The sequence below is a fragment of the Drosophila yakuba genome, chromosome 3R (assembly GCF_016746365.2).
Source record: "Drosophila yakuba strain Tai18E2 chromosome 3R, Prin_Dyak_Tai18E2_2.1, whole genome shotgun sequence".
In the NCBI taxonomy this organism is placed as follows: Eukaryota; Metazoa; Arthropoda; class Insecta; order Diptera; family Drosophilidae; genus Drosophila; species Drosophila yakuba.
The window spans coordinates 5,209,445-5,231,079 of NC_052530.2; the positions used below are offsets into that span (position 1 = coordinate 5,209,445).

A 21,635-nucleotide genomic window follows, 5' to 3' on the forward strand; every position below is an offset into this window, starting at 1 on the left:
CAGCTGTGAGCAGTCACGAAGGCTCACGGGTACTACCGCACTTTAATAATTGATATTCATCACAATATGATGACTTGTAAACTACGTATAGAGATAATTTTTTTATTTTTGTATGACGTGTATGCGTTGATTACCTAATTATAATTGCACTTTAATCCCAGCTTCCCTTTATTCTCTTACCAGTCGTTACTCACGCAGTACTCCCGCTGCCCTGGCCATATCAGTTATCGATAGACCAATTTGATGGGCAGCACTGGCCAAGTTTAGCAAGTTCAAGCGCGCAAAAAGTGAAAATTTGAGTTGAAAATGCAATACTTCAGTTTTTTTTTTTTTTTATAAAAATACGTTTATTTGTCTTTATTTATTGCATGCTGCCACGCACACACATATGCGTTAAGTACATGCGAATGGAATGCGCGAGCAATTGCTCAACAACAGTCGCGCACAGAAATCACAGCATCTTCATAGACATGAAACACTTGGCTAACTAATTGGTCTATTCTACGGCTTAGCTTACGGGCTACGGACTAAGTGGTGGGAAAAACTATTTTCGCATGCTACATAGTTAACCCTCAGAGCGCAGATCGACCGGCAAGTTGGCGATACACTCCTGTTTCGCCCTCGCCCGGCACAATGTCCAATTGGATCCTACTGCTGTCGCATATCGACTGCTGATCCGTAGATCCAGTTCCTTCGGATGTGGTAAAAACCACGGCGATGGGACTGCTCTTTTCCTTGTCCTCCGGCGAGGACTCGTACCCGTGATTAACCTTTTCCTCCTTGCAGGTTGTTGTTGTGGCCGAGGAATCGCTGCTGCTTCGTCCATTCAGTCCGGACTCCTCCTCGTGCTTCACATAGTATGGCTTTCGTCCGGAGAAGCGCTCGCACAGCCGGAAGATCAACGGGTGCAGCAGCTTGCCGTCGTAGGCGTCATCCGGGTGCTGAGTCAATAAACTGATCACCGTGCCAATGATCACGGTCAGGGCTGTTCCAATTAAACTGTAGTACATGAAGCTGATCGAGTAGAAGGTCTCCAGTCCGGATCTGCAGTGGAATTAACGGTATACTGGGATTAATATCTAACGCATTATTGTATTTAAGAACTATGCAGTTATCTCACTTTTCAGGTGCAATTGTGGGTTGCGTGGGCACAAAGCTCTGGTTAAAACCATCAATGGGCGTGTGCGACAACAGCCAGGGCATCTGTCCCGGTTCAACGAGGGGCTTGCCAATGGACTGCGCGAAGGTATCGTTGGTGCAGCCCTACAGCATAACAAAGGAATGTATTAGGTATCAAAATTAAAACGAAAGGGTAAAAAAACTCACATCTGTGGAGGTGGGCAGCATGGGATTGTCCTTGGTAACAGTCATGCCACCGCCGATGATCCAAAGCACGAAGGCGCAGGCGGTGACCATGCCGGCGGATGTGCCCTTCCAATTCGCAATCGGTACCATCATGGCCAAGATAAAGCAACCCAAAAGCGGACCCGAGGTGGCTGAGAACACCAGAAGCGAGGACTCAATGACGCCCGCCAACAGACCGACTCCGAAGGCCACGCCCATAATAATCAGTCCACAGACCACGGTGATCGACTTCAGAATTCGTAGCTGCTGCTTGTCGGATAGTCCCTTGAATTTCGGCAACTGTGAGATGAAGTCCTCCCAAATTACAGTTGCCAATGAGTTTAGATTCGACACCATCATGCTAGAATATTACCTTGGATTAGCGAAAGCACTTTTCAAAACTTGAACTATTTACCAAAGGGCGCCATTGAACAGGGTTGCCATAAAAATGCCCACAAATCCGGGCAGGAAACCGAGTTGATCCTCCACAAAGAATGGCAGAATCTCATCAGGTTTCTTGATGTATCCCTCGGCATAGGGATCGCAATTGATGTACGTGGAGTATATAACCATGCCAGAGATCCAGGAGATGGAAAAGAAGAAGAACACCAATGGAACATTGGTCAGCATTACTCTGCAAGATAGCATAAGATTTTTAACAATTAATAGAGTTTCCTTAATAGGTGGTTCTCCAAAAATAGTTACTTACCGACGCACTTGCTTTAGCGACTTGAGGCTGACATAACGCTGCATAAAATTCTGCTGGCAGCCGATCTGGGAGAGGGACATGAACAATTGGCCCAACCAAGCCGAAGTGGTATCCACTCTGACAGTCATATCACCAGTGAAGTTCCAGAAGTTGAGACGTCCTGAAAATAGAGAAGTTGGAGTCTTTAGTGCATGTTTATGGCGGGAACAAGGTTGAGCTGCCGTTAAAGAAGAATCACGTGGAGGGATTCCCAGTAGCCTCACGATTGCCGCACAATGACAGCCAACATCTCAAACTCGAGTGACAAACGCTTCGCCGACACACATTTATTACTGTCGTCATGCGAGGCTGCCATTTCCTCCTCCCTCGGATTCGGATGCCGCTGTTTTATGCCACTTTTATCATCATCATTTATGTGCATAATGACCCGACGCAGAAACAGAAGCAAAGCGAACGGCAATCCACAATGGATGCTATTTTAATAGTCATCATTCGTCAGCACTATACAGACACACACATATTCGCATCCTGGCAGCTGGCTAATAAGCTGCCATGATCAATCGAAACCAATCCCACACCCACTGGTGGCTTACCATTGTCCCGATTTAGTTGGTAAACCTTCTTCACGCCGCCCGTAGAGATAGTTCCCTGGATGCATACGGCCACAGTGACAACCAGAATGGTCACTGTCTGGATGACGTCCGCGTTGATAGCCGCCTTCAGGCCGCCCTAATGAGTTGGAACAAGGGTGAACAGGAATTTAAATATTTTCATCATTAAATTGCTGGCATTTCCGGGCCCAACGTACCATAATGGTGAAGAATATGCAAATGACGGCCATGCCCGTAATGGAAGCCCAGTAGGGTATGCCAATCACCGTCGAGAGGGCCACGCTGGGAGTGTACACGGTGATGCCAAGGTTGCAGATCTGCCGAACGATATATGTCGCCGATGCCAGGCATCTCACAGTGCGACTCTTGAACCTGGAAAACGAAAGCGAAAGGAAAAGGATGAAAAGAGGAGCAGGTGAGTGCATTGTTTAATTAAGCAGCTCCTCAAGGTGCCTCTTGCACTCCATCCGTCTATTTATTTTTATTAAACTTTCTCGGGTAGCATTTCTTGTTTCTTATTATTGCTCTAGCCCTTTTTTATGATTTACTACCGCTGTAAAGAAGCTATGTGGAATTGGGAGCACCGGGCGGGTCGAGTTTACGACATTGGCGAGAAAACCCTAAGAAAATTGGCGGGTCTGTAACTCGTTTTGATTGTTTTTATAGTTAAGCCCGGCGATTTTATGGCCTCGGTTGTAAAAATTTGTGTGTTAATTTGATGCGAAATGTGCGACAAGATGGGAGGGACTGCTTTGGAGGTCCACCTAATGATCGTTTAGTATGCGTTATGTGGCCATGGTCGAATGTCTCAAATGCCTGCGCACACGCATCCACAAGGCACGGCTCTTAATAAATAAACTGTTTTTCGTCCGTAATCCTTTAATTGGCATCCTTAGTTTCAAGCCACTAGTTGGGGCATAAAGTTAACAGTCCGTTCCGAAGCCTTTAAATAGTTATAAATGCGTTTAAGCACCAGCAAATTTAAAGCATGTGGTAATTGCAATCTCTTTTAGAGATTAATGAAATAATTGTTAATCACATTTGAGTGAGACTTACTCTTAGTAAATGCGATTTTGTTTTTATTAATTTTAATAACAGCTAAATAAATGTCATACAGAACGAATGTAAATCATTAAAAAATCTACTTGAGTTTCCACATTATAAGGCAGGGCTTATGGAATATGTAATACCCCGCTCAGTCTTGAATGTCCTTTTCACTGCTCGTTGTCGCGCACTAAAAGCGAAATTCTTTTGCAGTTCCTATTGATAGTTCCTATATCCTTGCACCGGGCTGTGAGTTGTAATCACAAGTAATTTCTTGTTGAACATCTGGGCTGACTGCATAATCCACTTTTGCCTGTGCCCGACTCCGCTCCATTTGCCCAGTCTCCTCCTCCCAGTCTTGTCCTCTCTGTTTGTCATTCGGTGTCTCTGCATTGGTCTACGTGTGTGAGATGGCCCACTAAATGATTAATTGCCCTTGGCCAATATTGATCTGAGACGAGTTGGGCTATCAACGGGCCGTGTCTTGGCCGAGGTCCTGGACTGGGGGCATGAGCGATTGAACGCAGGTGTTCGACAAGGGGATTGTGCACGCTTAGATGTGGGACGGGCTGCACTGGATTTCATCTTTAATCGCCTTAATGTTCTGGTTATTATAAAACCGAGCCGCAGGCCGGGAACCATCGTCCTGTGTATTAATTAATGATGTTGCACTTTTCCCCCACAGGCAATCATCAATTGGCATATGGTGGCCACGCCCCCGAACAACCGCAGGCTAGGTTTGCATTAAGCGGGCTTAACATATTTACCCGATCGACTTTACATTGTTGGGCGGGGGCTTTAGCGGTTTACATGACAACGCGTCGTATGCTTGATACACAGCTGTGTCTGTGGGCCGGTGGAAAACAATCGGAAAATCCCGCAGAGGAAACTCCAGGGCCACCATAAAAGCCTGGCCAATTTGGCCAAGGACATGTACTGCATGACAGTCGCCCCTATATGTGTTGATTGAATGGGCGTGGCAATGGTATGATATGGTTCGGCTTGCTTGGTTGGTCCTCTCCATTTATTTAGGCATACGCCCTCTTTGCGTCTCATCTATTTTGTGTTCTTTGGTTTTTCTTGTTTTTGCTTCTTTTCTCAGCACTAAGCTCCGAGCTTGAGCTTGTGTGGAAATTGATAAAGAAATATTATTGTAGGATAGAATATCCCACAAGAAGACACACACGCACACACACAAAGATCCACACATATTGTTGCTTGCGGTCAATTTTAGCCTGATATGTCAATTTAATATGATTTATGCGATTTATTGTTTTCGGTTGCCTTTCATTTCGTCTTCTACTTGGCCGGCGTGTGTTTTTCCTACGTTGTCTGATTGTGGCATTTGTTTCTCATTTAGCCTGTTAACATTGTGTTCATCAAAATAAGTGCTCGGCCAGTTGTCCTCGCCCAGGATTTGCCGGTCCGGCTTTCCTCTCCTCTATTTCCCTTTCCTTTTCTCTTCTCTTCTCTCCTCCCCTCTCCTCTCCGTCTGTCTGTCATTTCATCTCCATCTCACTCCGACTGTGTGTGAGTAATGACCTGAGGCTGTCACCACAGTCCACTTGATTGAACGTTGGCCTGCTCCTGGCTTTTGTTTTAGTTTAATTGATTTAACCAGCCAGCGGATCCCTTGGCCGGCATAATTTACTTGGCTGAGTTGATTAAAGACGTACTGCGATGCGATTGTCGCTTAATAACTTTAAATGAAATGTAAGTGCCGCAAAGTATGCAATAATTGCTGCAGCCATGCCAGCGGGCAAGCAATTACCAGCAAGGACACTCGCAGCTCCCGGCTGCGCTCCCATTTACACCACCATCGCACACCCACATACCCATCAGGATACCAGGCAGCCGGGCAGGCAGGCTGGCAAGCTGGCAGGACAACGTCAATGACCACCATCACTGGAGGGTGTGAAAATAGGTTGCTAGCGAATGAGCAGGTCAACCCATTTCCATTCATTAATTGAACCCTGGCCGTAATGGGGATTCAGTTTCCCACTTCTCGTGGTTCTGGTATCCCCTCCTGAAATTGAGTTTACTTTTCAACTCGGAGCCATCATTTATCATGGGAAGCCGCTAAGCCAATTTTCGGCCAGGCGACAAAGGCATAAATTAATGGCAAATTTAATATGACGAGTGGTTTTGTACAATGGCCACATAATCGCCGTTTAGCCAGCCAATCCTAACCCAAGTCGTTTCCACCTCCTCACATTCGTGTCTCCTGGGAGGGTCGAGTTAATTTTACAATCAAAAGCAATCCGAGCTACGGTGGAGCACCCCAACAAGGGTGACACATTTGATTGCATTAACTGTCATGCATAAATAAACATAATCAGCAATACGAAGGCGGTGTCCTGAGTACCTTCAATGCGCTAAAAGCCGCCCACAAAAAAGGTTGAACTAAGGTATCAAAGGTGAATGGTTTTGCTTAATTTAATCGACTTCGAGATACCCAGAGCAAACCAGTTTGAGGATAATCTGTTTTGTTTGTCGCGTATGTATATTGAATTCTTTTTGAAGGTGATTTAGAAATTGTTTTATATTTGGTACTTAAAGACCAGTTTACAATAAGGAATATGTTTATATTCTAAGCGTCGTTGCAAAATCAACTGTATCTCCTAATGTATGGGGACTGCAATGGCATTTTGTTTAAGAACTCACCAATTTGTATCTCTATCTAACTACCTTTTCTGTACCATTTTTGGCTTCGGCCCAATATCCCCATTCTTGTTTGCACCGGAGGGCATGTGTGTTACTCCCAAAAACAACTTTGTAGCCTTTGAATTGCAAATCACGGCCTCACTTTGTAGCGCCGAAAACGTCTTTATTTATGCGCATGCATGTCGTCCTAAAACGCCGACCCCTGAACTCCTTCACTTCTCCACACCTCTGGTCCTGGCCACCAACCTGGTTTTTGCGTGGCTTTTTTCATTTGGTTGTCATTCACTCAGGAGCACTTTGAGCACCCTTGTACTCGTAAATAAACCATGGAGGAAGCCGGAATGCATTTTTTCCATTTGCTAAGTGCCAACGACTGTTGGCATTGATCTCTCCCGCTTTTCTGGCACACAAGCTTGGTATCAATTTATTTACATGTAATTGCCACCCCCCAAAATCACCGGCAGTATGAATTATCCGGGGCGAACAAAGCCGAACTTTACTTGACCATTGAACTCGATGGTTGCCCAGATAGCAAATCTCTGTGTGAGTTGGCTAACACTTGAGTTGGCAGCGAGTCAAGGGTCATGCCACTGCCATCCACCCAATCCGCCCAATTTGCCCAATCCACCCACTCCTTCAAAGATTTGAGTGGCAGACATCACTTGCGACAGGCGATTGACAAGTGAGAGAATCCACGACTTTTGGGTGGGTGCGTGTGTGTGCTTGGGATGTCTTGGGTTTTTTGTTTCGCAAGTTTTTCGTAGGGCGGAGATCCTGGGGCTCAGTTCTTGATCCTTGATGCCTGATGCCAGTGACAGACAACAACACGTGCTATTTATAAACATTATGGCACAAACGAATTGTCATACAATTTGTCAACAGCCTCAGACGAGTGGCTTCTTTGTGTTTCCTTCTTTTTCCTTTGCGCTTTCACTGGGTTTTTTTTGACTTGATACCCGGTAGTCATTGTCTTCAAGGGTATATTGTCTGGATGCGATTGTATGCTACAGGAAAATGTTATGTAGATAGATGATTGAGAAGGTATCAGAAAGAAAATAAGTAACTGATTCAAGGTGCTTACTTAGATCCATAGATTCTGAGTATCTTAGAATGCTAGTGCAAACATATGTATATATCCCTTGGACTTTAAGAAGTATTTTTTTGATTTTTGATCATATGGTGGTCAGATATGCATTACAATTTAAGAAAGAATGGGCATTATTTAGCCTACTGGTTTTACTACACCATTCTTCATGTATGGCATTGTCCTCGTCAAGGCTTTTGTCTTTTCCTCAATTTTTTCTTTTTCAAACTTGCTTTATTTGGATTGGTTGGATGTGTTTGGCCAAGTGGCTTTTGCCAATTTGTAGCATATTCACTTATCGGCCTCCGTGTGTGTGCCCTAGACCCCATTTCCATGTCCACATCCATTTTCCTTCGCCAGTCCACAGACTCAGCCTATTTTGATGAAGTTGTATGCATAAACATGTCGCTGGGCGCCAGTTGCGATGACAAGCGGCAATGAGGCATCTAAATGTTGTGCGCCCAACTTTTTGGGGCAACATTTGGCCATGTTCGCCTCCACAACCCTTTTTCTTTGGATTCTTTGCCTTTCCTCCAGTCAGCTTTCTTGAGTTCCCCGCTTTTGGGGGCAAAGCCAATTGACTAAGATTGATGAAGTAGCTTGAGTCGTTGGTTCGCTCTTCAATTAGTTTGAGTGTGGCGTCCGAGCCAAGTAAAATGTACATTTATAAAATGGTATTTTTTTAAAAACCAACATTATCAGTCATTGATATGGTCATTAATTTAACTGAGTTTTAATCCCATAAAAAATATTATTGAATTGCTCAATAAGTGATTTTTAGAGTCATTAATTTAACTGATTATGAAATGCGTTTCTGTATACTCCATGTCTATAAGTCATTGCAAGATTGTGCTTTTAAGTATCAGCCAAATTCTTCTTAAAAAAAAAAATTTATTCAAACATGGCAAAATCCCTCGACCATTGAGACTCATCGCAGTAGAAGAAACATGACATTGATTTTATCATTAATTTCCCTTAGACTTCCCATCAGTTCTTCTTGTATTTCGGTTTGTTTATGCTAATTAACAAATTACATCCAGTTCTTTAAGCAAACATTTAAATAATTTGTCAATTCTGCACAGCTTTCGCTATGCACAGTTTGCCCGCGTCCAGTTCCTCCTGCCTGTGGAAAACCCACCGAGAAATTTGTCAATGTGCGGCACATACCAATTAAATTTCAATCAAATTATGCTCTGGCCACCATGCCACACCCTAGTCTCTGTTTGCCTTGTCAGTTTTTGCAATTAATTGAATTCTGTTGTCGAAACTGCAAAACATTTGATAACAAATTTGTTAACTAATTTCGAACTTAAAAAACAATTAGGCCCACGAGGCGACAACTTGCGACAGATGGAAATGGAAATGGGACACAGTAGGGAATCTTAGGGGCAGGATGAGGAAAAGGAGGTGGCCCAGTAGCGCTGACGACAACTGGACGATAGCATCCGAGCGACCAAGTCCACCACTTCGTCTCCAAGTCCAGTTTGCTATCCTCGGCGGGACAAGGACAAATCTATAGATTATTTGCTCTGCCGGCTTGGCTTTTGTTTGGCCATTTGTTAGCGACTCATTGTTGTTGTCCTCTGTCTGTTCGTTTTTTGTGTGAAATGTAATTCAAATTTATTTAGCAACGCAGCGAACTTGTGCCAGACGCAGCAAAAGTAAAAGCAGAACCTGAGCTGAACTGAGCCCTGCGGCGCTTTTCTGTTCAGTTTCATTTGGCCTCCTTAATGAAGAATAAAATTGTGTGCGCTTCGGCGATAAGAGAGGCGACACAAGACCCTTGGACAGCACTCTCTGTTGCTCCTGCGTCGCATTTGCCGGAATTAAAACGAATGTTTAAATAACAATTTTCGTGTTTCCTGCCGTTTCGCTTCGCTTGCCTTCGCTTCTTACTAATTAAACAATGTGGCGCTCTGGGGAGTGGCTATCCTTGGACTTGGAACCTGGTAGCTCGACTCACCTGAGATCGATGTACTGATAGACTGAGGTGATGCCCAGATTGAAGTACACTGGCACGAACATGAAGCAGACGATGGGATAGGCGCTCATCATGCCGTATATTATCTCCCACATGGCCGATCCGCGGTAATACAATTCACTGGGATAGCCTTTAAAATATTGTTACAAGGTGTAATATAGTTGAGCTTTTATAAGAAGTAATTTAGGGGTTCAAAAACTCACCTAGCACTGATCTTACTCCCAAAGTGCCTCGTGCGATGGAAATCATCACTGCCACGATCGAAACTCCGCCGGTGGCAAAAACATAGTCGGCCTTGCTGCGCTCCTTCTTTTTGCCAAAAATGCGTTTCCACAACGGGCCCAAAACGGTGAGGGCTATAAACAGTACAAACATCAGATAATCCCATCCCATAGTGCTCAAGTCCTTGGCCATGTTGGTGCTGCTATTGCTTCTGCTTCCGCTTCTGCTGGAAATGAACGAACGAAAAAAAGTGGGCCAGAAATGAGAATCAAAATCAAAATTCAAGTTGGTCACCGGCAAAAAACAAACACAATCTCTTCAACTTTGGGGGGCTTTTAGGTGAGATGCGAGCTGGATAAAACGTTTTCCAGCACAGTTGAGCATGTGCATGTTAGTCACGCCCGATGGACATAATGCCAACTGAGCGCTCCGTGGCTCGGCGGCCCCGTTGTCGAGCAGGAAACTTGACAACATTGTTGCATATCCGCAGGCGGGTGGCGTGGGTGCCTTGTGGTTGCCTGCACCCATTAAAGCACTTGCAGGTACCCACACCCAACTGAACCTCAGATGGGGCCAGGGGCCAAGGGCCATGCGAAATGAGCGGCAAAAAGCCGAGGCTGCACAAAACTTGAAGGAAGCAAAAAGATTGCGAAAAGTGACAGTAAAATACCTTTTTTTTGGCATAAAATTCGTAAACCCCAAGTACAATGTCCAAAAACATATTTTCAAAAGAATGTAGGAATTATGCTCAAAATGCTTCTTAAGATTCACAAGCGTACAATTCAGATTCACAGCATAGGTTAAATATATAAGCCCATAAATACAGATTTTTCAAAAGATTTTTTTAAATTTGCTATTGTGCCTCTCAATAACCTCACAGTTTATCTTTCGGTGCACCCACTTTGCCCCACTTGCTGACATCTGTATGCACGTCCCGCCGTAAGGACATTCCTCTGTACTTCAGTTCCTGTGAGCATGAGTGGGTGTGGTCCGGACAAGGGGAGTGTGGAGCTTAAGTGTGACTTTGGCGGCGACTTTGTGTTTTTATAACCGAGCCAAGCTGTTGAGCTGCCCTGTGATTCTTGTGATTCCGTGGTCCAGGCGACCAAAAGAAATGGCATAGCCCAGCTTAGGATTTTCTCCTTCACCTGAAGCTGTCGTAAAGCACACTTCTTGCTCAATGTGTATCTTCTGAACTCGATGTTACAACTTCAAAGGGGTTAGAGTGAGAAGTTGCAAAGGGGAAGAATAATTGGAACTTATGTTTCATTACTTTTTATGTTAAAGCTTGTAGCTTATATTCATGTTTAAAGTCATGGTTTCTGCTGGCCTTTGTATGCGAATACTAACATCTTGGGACCCACCCTTTTCTAATTTCTATTTTTAATTGTCTCATATTTCTGAGCAACAGAAAGCTTTGTGAGACATATACAAGTCATAAATACTTACGGATTTTACAAAGCAGACACTAACACTAATTGGCAGCCTGATTGACAGTATTGAAATGAAGTTTGTCTAATTCACTTCTTAAGAAATCTTGATGAAGCTTGAGTGTAAACCCAGTAAATCTGCAAGTCACAGATACGATTACAAGTGCGTTTCACATGATAAGAAATAATTGATTATATGTATGTGCAAAGATGAATATCGCCCCAGGAAGTTTTACATTAGCTTGTCAAAGGGGTCCCCAACTTTTTGTGAGCCAAGTTGCCCAGTCATTCGGTCATTCGTTTTTTGGCTGGCCAACTAATTGACAACATTTAGCATGCAGTTTCGCCTTCCCAGCGAACTCCATTTGCCATCGCTTTGGCTTTTATCTGACATGCTGTCTGGCTTTTGTTTTGCCTGGCTCTGTCAAAACTATTAGTCATGTTGTTTTTACCCGAGCTTAGCTTTGTTTAAAGCACAGCTGCCGCGTCACTTGCCTGACAGCCGCAGCAGCAGGATCCTGGCCAGCTTGCTCATCCTTGTCCCCTCGCTTTTTCGGCCAAGTGATAAGCCGGGGGACAAAAGACAGGAGCCAGGAAACAGGAGCCAGGAGTCGAAACGGACAGTTCCAAGGTCTTCTCTCATTGTGCGTACGAGCTTGTGTGAAAAACGTTATTTTCTGCTTGCTGGGTTTAAGCAAATTATCCGTAATCCCTGCGAAGTGCCACCTGCACTGCACTTGAATGGCAAGAGTCTAAAATATCTTCTAGAAGACATTTCAACTATTTTTTAGAGGTTTATACTAACATGAGCAGGGTATATATAAATATAATAATTAAAATACATCTTTTATCCATTTATAGTTTCTGTAAATAAATCTTAGCTTTCAGAAGAAGAGATTTTTTTACGTGGAATTACTAAAAATTGTTTGCAATATTAAATCTAGTTTAAAAATACAAATTAATTTAATGTTTTCCCTTAAATGTGCTATATACTGTTCCCAGTGTATCTGCTCTTTTGTTTGATGGGCGAGCCAACTGAATGCGGCCACAAAATGTCCAATAGACAGCGACGACAATTTGTGAACATTTGCATCAAATATGTATGAAAAATCCTTTCCCGAAAACGGTGGACGAGAGGGAAAAGGAGCCTTCCCGAAAAGCAGCCTTGGCTACACGTATGCATAAGTTAGTAGGGCGTGGCCACCGCCCCTTGCGGATCAGGCTGGCACTTGAAACTTTCGCTGGGCGCACACACAATAAAAGTGGCAGCCAAGATGGGCCGGGATTTCGGATGGCAGGATGCTGCTGCCGCCGTATTCTGCCACTTGCAGTTAATATTCATGCAGTTCAGTTTTTTGAAAAATTATACAAAAGTTGGCGACATGTGTGGTGTGTGGTGTCTGTGTGTGTGTGTGTGCTTAAAGGAGTCTTCGATGCCAAGCATCATAAATTATAAAGCAGCTTGAAGGAGCGACAAAAGCAACAACGAACCGCTGACATGTCCTGAGTCTCGAGTCCTGAGTCCTGGCGAGCAGGAGAGGCACGTGTGTTGGTGTTGCCTGCCACTGACAGCCACAATGGAAAATTATTAAAAATAAAAGGGCGGCAAAACTGAAACGCGTGTAAAGGAGAAATTTATGATACTCATGAAATATTCAGCATATTCATCCTCCTCCTGGCGCCACAGACCCGAAAATCTGCCACGATAATGCGCAAAGATCGTCAGACAATGAAACGCATATCAAAAACACATTTGCCGCTGGAGAATGGAAAAATGCAAAAATTGCAAGCGCGCCAGCAGCATTAGCAGCATCATCACCTCGGCAAATAAAATAAAATAAAAAGCCGAAGCTGAACTTAATTTGCCATTCAATGGCCTGCAGTGCCCCGCCAGCTGACAAATTGAAAATGTAATTTAGCCAAAGTGCAGCGCCGACATTGGCCAACGGCCAACAAAAGAAGACGGCAGAGGTAGGAGTGGGTGTGCTCTTCCATTTTTCCACTTTTCGCTTTTCCGCCTCTTGCAGACGCAGAACGTATGTAAAACTTTCGCTTTCCACTGCTTGCGACTACCTTGCCTGACCTGGCATTAAGGAGTGGCCTCCCGCGAAGCCTGATCAGCTTGTTGATGGGCTGGTGGGGCTGTGGGCATGACAGGGATAATTATGGTAATGCAGGGGAAATTACACTATACGCTACATTGTTGCTACATTGTTGCTATATTGTTGTATATGTATATGTACGCATTCTCTGTGCACTCAATTTATGCGCCACTTCAGATGAGTTGTGCGTGGGGCGCCACAAAGTTGCATGCACTGCGTGCAGTTCATGGTAATGCTCGAAAGTTTCCCCAGTTCGCTGCATTTGCTAATTAATGCACTGGCAAAGTCAGGCTCGAAAATCTCGAGCAGAGGGTGTGCCAATCAAACTTTTATTTGACAGATTTTCCGGAGTGGAGATGCAACAACTTTCACAGATTGCAAAGTGCAAAATGTTGTCCCAATTTCGGGGATCTTCAGAGCTTTTAACTGCCTCCTTTGTTTTGTTGGCCACATGTTCTTGCCAATTGGCTTTTTCGTCCCGAAACTGTTAGCTGTCTTTATTTATTTATATTGCCCGTCTTAGCGATGGTCCACTAAAAATTCTAAATTGTTTAATGTAATCAATAGAATAAGATTTTCTTTAATAAGAGTACATAGCTGATGTGTCATAGGGGCTGGAATTATATACGTAATTAATTATCTGTAATTTACGAAAAAAGATTATGTTGGAAACATTTCTGCTTTAAAAGCTAAAGAAAAAGTGAATTTCGAGAGAATTGCAGTTAAGTCAAGTGATTGCAAGTTACTTCTTGTTCTCCGTTCTACGGTTTACATTTTTTGTTTTCCGTTGGTTTTGCCATGGCAAACTTTGGTCGGTTCATCTTCTTCATTTTTGCTGCTCGGCTGCCAAAAGTTGTTAAATACAAAAGTTTGCCACTTAATACCAGTTCGAGTAATGAAATACGAGTCAAGCAGTAAGCAGCGATCCCAGTCCCAGTTCCCCTAACAATCCTTCCAGCAAATTGAAGTTGAAGCATGCGGTTGGCAAACTTCTTCCTGCCATTTGCCAACATGCAACTGTGCCCGTTGCCGTTCCTCCGCCCTACTGTTTTTCGTTCCTTCAGACGAATCAGAGGCCAAACACTTGGCCAACACCAATACCACCACCCACGGCCAGGACCAGCACCCGCTCCTCGGGGGCCAAAACCAACTCGATTGCATTTGGCAATTGTTTGTTTAGCTTTAGCTTTAACCGCTCGACGCTTTACACATGTTCACGTCCCTCCGGGCCGGCGACCCCAAGAATTTTGTGCAAAAGTTTAGTTTGATTTCTTTTCGACCACGTTCGCCTGGGCCAGGCTTAATGAGAAAAGTCATTGGGGCGGGGCAGGCCACGCCCATGTGTGGCTTTTCACTCTTATTCACTTGCACATTGGCCAGGTCAAAGTCATTTATCAAAAGATGCCCGAAAAATAAATACTCGACTTAAGTTGCCTCTTATTTATCGTTCGCCGACTGTTTGATGCCAACGGAAAATAATGCCAATTTTTCAACTAACCCTGTTTGGGGTTAAACTTTCAATTGCGATCATTTATAACGAGTTGCGCTTGTCCGGCGAACAAATCAAACGCTCCTTTGACTCGCCTTTCACCGAAAAACATAATTTCCGCGGACATTTTTATAATTTATTTCCAGCATGACTTTGGCAAAAGTGTAGCCCTGGACAAAAAGAAAATGAGCAAAAAAGTAAATAAGGCAAGGAAATAAGTTTTTTTTTTGTAAATTTCGAGAAAGTTTCAACAAAAGTGACAATTGCAACTTGTTGTTGCCTGTCATTGTGACCCTGTCGCATTTCAGACGTGAAGTAAAGCAAAACTTTCCGCGTTACAAGTTGTCCTGCCAAACAATTAGGCAGGCTTCGCTTAAATTACACGCCGGAATATTGTTTAAAAATCGTAAATGCAACTTTTTATCTTCTTAAAATCATATTTAGCAGAAAAACAGCACAAAAAGCTAACCACTTTTTTCAATTGCACATATTTAATTGATGATAATATATATTGTATTTTGTCGATATGGATAAACACGGCTATAACTCATATATTTTGTTATGTTTTTAATGGTCAAAAAATTTCATCTTTCATTTCTAATTTATTTATTCATTTTTTAAGCGCTGTCATGGTGTGAATAATAAACCAAGATATCGGATTTAAAGATTCCACTGACATTGACCTGTTCGTATTTAAGTTTACCAATTAATTGCCGTTTTTCTGTGTGCAGTTTCTCTTTTGAAACTCGGCCATTCAGCAATTTGCTGGTCTCTGAAAAGTATGCTACGAAAGGAGCATGGACGGGAGAAGTGAGCGCATTAAACGACGGTCATCAGCCACTTGCCAGTCGCCACATGCTGTTAATTTGATCAACATCAGCCCGGAGCCTGGAGCCCCGAGCCCCGAGCCGGAGCGGCGACTTCATCTCGGCAATTTAGTGGTCAACCCCAGCGGCAGGGCATCTAGGACAGCCGGCTAATGCCCGGGTTTTGCGTTGCAACTAGCGAGCGTGCACAACTAATTTCCCGTTGTCGCCACTTTCATGTCCAGCAGCCAGAGCACTCGACACCATCGAGTGGCACTGCCAGTTGCACGGGAAAAGCTGTTTTTCCCCCTTATATTTTTTGTCTATTTTTGTGCCATTTTCCTTCCTCTCCCTGTGCGACATTGGTGTGCTCTAACAAAGTTTTCATTACGCGTGCTGTGCGAAGTTTTCCCAGTTTTCCCGCTTTTCCCCCTGTTCCCATCTCGACCCCCTCTGCAAAGCCCTGGAAAAGTTCTCTGTGTCTCGAGTTTCACCTGCTGCGGGGAAAGAACAATGGGCTGCGGTTTCTTTTCAGTTTGGTTTCTCAGTTATTTTTTCTGTGCTCGCATTTTACAAATAATTGGGTTAGTTAGTCTGCGGCTGCAGTGTCTGTTAGCCCTTTTGCTATCTCTAACACCTCCGACTCCTGGCCATTAGCTCATTGTGCTGGCCACTGATCACCTGTGGCAGTGGATGTCGTGCAGTGACAAAATTGGTAAACCATAAAGTAATTAGGAACTAAAATTGTTTGTTTATCAACTTTTAAAATAAATAAATAATGGTACCCTTCAGCTCCTAAATACTGTGCAAAAATTAATTTAAAACGTAATGTTAATATACTACTAATCCCTTTTCTCTGCTTATTAATTTGTTCTTAAATAATCGTTTTAAAATGACTTATTTTTCAAATGGTGCAGTTGTTTTAATTAATTTTCCTGTTCTTTAAAAATGTGTCAGCAAATGTTAGTAGCCCCCCGAGAGCAGCGCTCAAAAAGTAGATTAGAAATCATGTTAAGGAATCCCTCAGCTGCGACCTGCCAATACTAACGACCAACTGACAAAGGGAATCCTTTCGGACACATAAATTTGCATTCAAGTGGATCCTGTCGGGAGCTAAACAAACAACAATTTGTCTTGTATTTCGTCCTGGCCCAGGACGAAAACGAATGGCCACTAATCATCGTTTAAAAAGCTGGCACTTGACATCCAGCCAGCACCTGTCCAGCTAATTGAACTAATGAAACGGTCTTGCCCTGTCCAGTGACCAGTTCCCAAGTCCTGGCTCCTCCGAATTGGCCATTCACTCGTCCTTTGAGATTGTGGAAATTAAAAAGCTTGTTTGGGTCCTTTGTTTGCACAAAGGCTGTTGATAATAAATTAGCCTGGCTACATTTTTGTCACCACGGAAATGCCGCAAATGGATATTTATGGCTGCAACGCCTCCCTTTGGCTATCTCCGTTTGGAAACTATTTCTACCTTATGGGGGATTGAGGTGGAGCTGTAGCCCATCCACACTTTATTGGCCACGTGCTGGTGATTTGTTCAAGTGAACGGCTATCATTGGGGAGGCTCTTTATGTCCGGTTGGGGACAAAGTGCTTTTGTCCAGTCCAGTCTGCTTAATGAAGTATTTACGTAATGAGTGTGCATATGGCAATGCATATTTTAATTATTTATTGATGTTTGTATGAACACGCTTTAATATGTCCTTCAATTGCTCCCACACAATTGTGTGTTGACTTTGGGAATCAAAGTGTATTTCATGACAAATATTTTAGTGATATCTCGCTGAAATGTGTGCCTGTTCAGTTGAAAAATGAAGAATTAGTTTAAAGTAAGCATTATTCCGGTACCAACACAGTTATTGAGCTCTTGCTTTTCATTTGCATGCTGAGCTACTTAATTTAATGCCAAAATTCTTGTCGGTCTTCAGAACACGAAGCTAATTTCTTTCAAAATTTGCGCACAAATGCGCAATTTCTCGGCAATATAAAGCCAGCTTAGTACAAGCTCGAATATTATGTTGGCGCAATTAAAGGAGGGGAAAACTAAAATATGCTTTGGCCTTTACCGGTTGCCTTTTTGGATTTTCAATTAACCCGGATAAACCTGGTTTGTAGCAGCTCGATCTTTGATGGCCAATGCTAGTTATTAAAACTTAAATTCACTTACTTGGAGCACAAAATATTTTCTATGACTCATCGGCCTGGCCATGGCAGCAGATGTGGGTGGCTAAATAATGGAAAAGGAGGTGCAGCAGGAGGTGCAGCTGGTGGTGCAGCAGGATGTGCAAGGACCCATCCCGACGGACAATGTTGCCTGCAGGAGAAAGGGGTGGCTGGGTTGCGCTGATAGCTCCACAATTTGTTTAGCTGGCATCGTCAACTTTATGCTGGCAACAATGTAATTTATTTAATTCCCAGCCCATCTCCCCCCACTGCCCCTAATTGTTCACGCTGCAAAGCAATTTAAGCTGGCAACTGTTGCTAAGTCACGCCCCTTTTTGTGTTGATTTCATTTGAATTTATGCTAAATTGTCAGTTTCGCAGTGCGTGTTATCCTGGCGGATTGGCCGTTTGAGTCCTTGCTGCTTTTGTCGGTTCAAAGTGAACTCGCTCCGCTTCGCTGAGAATTATAATTTCAAATGGTTGTGCGTACAATCAGTTGTAATTAGCATATTTAATTATATCGCCCATAAATATTCATGAGTCGCAAATTGCAGCTAACTCGGGGCCAAAACTGTTTGACAAGCTCGGCGAGTTGGGGCCTAATTAGGTGGACAGGCAGCCAAAGTTGGCGGTAACAAACTTGGCGCATTGATTGATCTATGCATCGCTTGATTGATTGATGGCCACTCCGGCCGGACAAAGTTGCATCAACGGGGCATACACGAGTCGTTCAAAGCAAACACAAGTAGAACGTTCAAGGGCAAACAATTGAGCAAACACTATCAATATGCAATTAACGTCATGTAAACGATATTTACAGATAAATACGGCTCGCTCGACTCCTCTGCTCCTGCCCACATTTTATCGGCCTAATTGACAAGAAAATATTCCAGTTGGGTGGTGGAGATGGGGGGGGGGGGGGGCGAGGGGGGCAATTAGTTATTGTCCGCACTTCAATGCAAATGCCACTTTTCGTATCGGTTGACACTTTAAATCGATAATGCATTATTACCTAGACAGCCATTACTCATACGCCATGTCTGACAAGCGCACAGCGATTATCCTTGGTGCGTGTGTTTTGGTGAGGAGGCAGCCAGTTCCATTCATAATTAAAGGCAATTAGTTGGCCAGCTGCAACAGCTTGTGCCGCGCACATACCACATGCTGCAATGGCAATTTGGCAAATTGTTTCGGACAGCCAATCCCGAATAGTTCGCAAAAATCGAGATTAATTTGCAACTCCCCTCCACTCGCCTGTCCAAAAAAGCAGACTACACAAAATTAGCCACGAGCAACGGATGCTCAGCTCGAACACGAGTTAATTTACATTTGGCCAGACCGAGCAGCTTCGCATAATCGTTAGATTTTGCTTTTGCATCAACGCGACAGCAGCTCCAACGGCAGCAAGAATAACAATCACTTAATAACTTGGCCCAAAGTGTAGCAGCAATTACATGACCAACTGGAGGACAAAAGGGAGTCACTGGCGCATCGGGAGCGAAACAATGACGGAAAGGACAAAGTAAACTCGTTTGGCAGCAGCAGCTTGTCCAGCAACAATGCCGCAAAAATTGTGCTTGTCTTGATTGACAGTAACAGCTAAAACAACTACAGCTACTACAACATTTTGTCATCTTAACTTCTGAGAGGTGCACCGGAAAAAACGTTGTTTACCCCACTTGTACAAAGATAAAGGTACATTTTATGAGACATGTTAAGTAAACGTGGGACTTTAATGCAAAGTGAATTCCACCCCTAAGTTTAAACTTCTGGCGATTTTAAGTGTATGTGCTAAGTACCTTTCCGTCTCATTTTAGAGTCTTTGTTTTAACTGCACATCGTTTTCAGAGGTTTCCCTTAAGTCGTTCCCCGTGGCCGCCAGGATCTTGTCATCCTGTGTGTGTGCGGTTCTCAAAACGCTGTGCTTTGCCATAACTAAGGCAGCTTACTTAGCCTGCTTACTACACGGCTGCAGGGTTCTTGAGTCGGAAACTGGCCGCATACGTAACGAACTCAAACGAAGTTGCTTGAAAGTGAATCAATTTGCATAGAGTTTATGCTTTTGCCACTGCTAGTCCACTTGTTGAGAACTCATTAGGAACATTGTCTGCAAACTTTCGAGTGCTGGCAGACCAACGGCAGAGATTTTAAGCCAATGCTTCCGCAAAGGAGACGCACTTGCAACGTTGCGAAGGTTTAACACTCATGTGGCTTACTCAGCAAACGGCAATGTCGGAGGGTAATATTCCAATAAGCTAAACATCGAGTTATAATTCACCGAGCACAGCTGAAAGGCAACTGAGAATAATACATGCCTAGGCATTCGAGCCAGCCAAAAATAAGCTTTAAAAATAATATTTTCGACCAAAAGTTTCTCTCCGCACACAAAAGACCCGAAACCTTTAATGGGTCAACTCAAAAAGCACTGACAGCTGTTTAAACGACCCGATTGTATTCACATCACATATTTGCCCGACTACTCACGTGAAAATAGAAATGTTTCAAGTAGATTCCTCCAACTCCTTTTAAGTTGACCACTCACTGAATGGAAATAAACTGAATGACCGGCCTTGTCTAAGATCGCTCAAGGAATGCTTGCAGCTTCTGGCCCTGTGCCCTCATTTATACTATAAGACCAAGAGATATGGATCTACGCTGATAATGCCAAAGCAAATACTAGGGTGTCGGGTGTTTCGCCAGGTGTTTTGTTTTTTTACGCAGAACGTGCTCTTGTTGTACTAGTCGTTGTATCGAGTTAAACGGAATCGGGCTAGACACAAATGTTTGCTAGACAGTAAAATCATATAATGAGCTAAAGCTCTCAGTTCGTCAGTAGTGATGATGTTGATAGACCCATCGGCCTTACTCGGCGGGTGGGAAGTTGCCTCGACCTAGAGCACTTAATCGGAAGTGCTTTTGCCAGACCGCGTTCAGAATTTTATCTAAATTAGCTGGATAAACTCAGTCGTGTATGAAAGATGTAGTGCCTGCGTCGTTTTACCCAACTAATTACTACTTATACCTGTTACTCGAGAGTAAAAGAATACTAGATTCGATGGAAAGTGGGAGATTTTTTGTTAGAAAGGTAGAAGAAAGCGTTTCCGACCCTATAAAGTATATATACTTTTGATCAGGACAAATAGCCGCGTCAAACTGGCCGTGCCCGTCAGTACGTCCGTATCAACTCCGAGATTGCAGGAACAATAAAAGCTATAAAAGCTATCTGAGTAACGGGTATCTGATAGTCAAGCGTATAGCGTTCTCCCTTGTTTTAGGAAGAATTAATAAAATAGAGTGCGGTACACGGCTTGGCGAGAGTTTTTTCACCAACTGCAGTCGTGATTAACTCCGCTTGTTTGATATATGCATTATGTATATATAATTTATACGATATAGACATCATGTACACGGCGGCCTGCTCAGTTGTGGTTACTGCAGTGTAAAGTGTAATTTATGGCCACCACTTGATTATTTAATGAGGCATAATTTTCATTTGCCACACACAAAACTTTGAAACCACCGAATTTGAAGTTCATATTTTCCTTTGAAACCGACTGGCTTTCTTTTTAGCCTCGGCTTTGGCTTTAGCATCAGATTGTGCCATCTGCTTCATAAATTTTCATTTGGTTAAAATCATAAAGTGAAAAAGAAGGAGAGGACGCCGTTTAAGTATTCTAAGCCCGACATTGTGGGTTGAATTCGGTGTAGCAGACTTAATTTATGATTCATTTTTCACACCAAGGCCGCCAGGTCGCCCGGCAATCGCCAAAGGTGCTTCCGAAGCCCTTTCAACAAGTACATATCAAAATATATATGTGGGTTTTCCTGGAAGTGGGTGGCTTCGAGTGGGGTTTTATGTGCCTATAAATATGCAAAATTTATGCGGATGCTGTTGCAGGTTTTCCGGCTTAGCCACACAAAATAAAAACTGAGCAAAATACCCAAAAAGTTTGAGCTCTTTACATGACTAACTAATTGAAA

At 43.5% G+C, this 21,635-nt stretch overlaps 1 protein-coding gene across 7 annotated transcripts in view; it reads right to left on the reverse strand.

Annotated features, from left to right (window-relative positions):
• Positions 1-320: 320 nt before the first annotated feature.
• Positions 321-21,635, reverse strand: part of LOC6535610 (sodium-coupled monocarboxylate transporter 1) — a 35,149-nt gene continuing 13,834 nt past the window's right edge. For 2 of the 7 annotated variants that reach the window (XM_039375397.2, XM_015191750.3), the window contains exons 3-11: positions 9,641-9,882; positions 9,420-9,567; positions 2,862-3,036; positions 2,647-2,782; positions 2,054-2,213; positions 1,760-1,978; positions 1,327-1,705; positions 1,121-1,263; positions 321-1,044 (exon numbers count right to left, since the gene is read on the reverse strand). In XM_039375397.2, coding sequence (XP_039231331.1) covers positions 573-1,044; positions 1,121-1,263; positions 1,327-1,705; positions 1,760-1,978; positions 2,054-2,213; positions 2,647-2,782; positions 2,862-3,036; positions 9,420-9,567; positions 9,641-9,851 — 2,043 coding nt within the window. In that variant the 5' untranslated portion in view covers positions 9,852-9,882 and the 3' untranslated portion in view covers positions 321-572. Of the gene's footprint in view, positions 1,045-1,120; positions 1,264-1,326; positions 1,706-1,759; positions 1,979-2,053; positions 2,214-2,646; positions 2,783-2,861; positions 3,037-9,419; positions 9,568-9,640; positions 9,886-19,870; positions 19,969-20,138; positions 20,228-21,635 lie in introns of those variants that run through there. The other 5 variants (XM_039375398.2, XM_002096202.4, XM_039375399.2 and 2 more) reach the window with 4 other exon arrangements.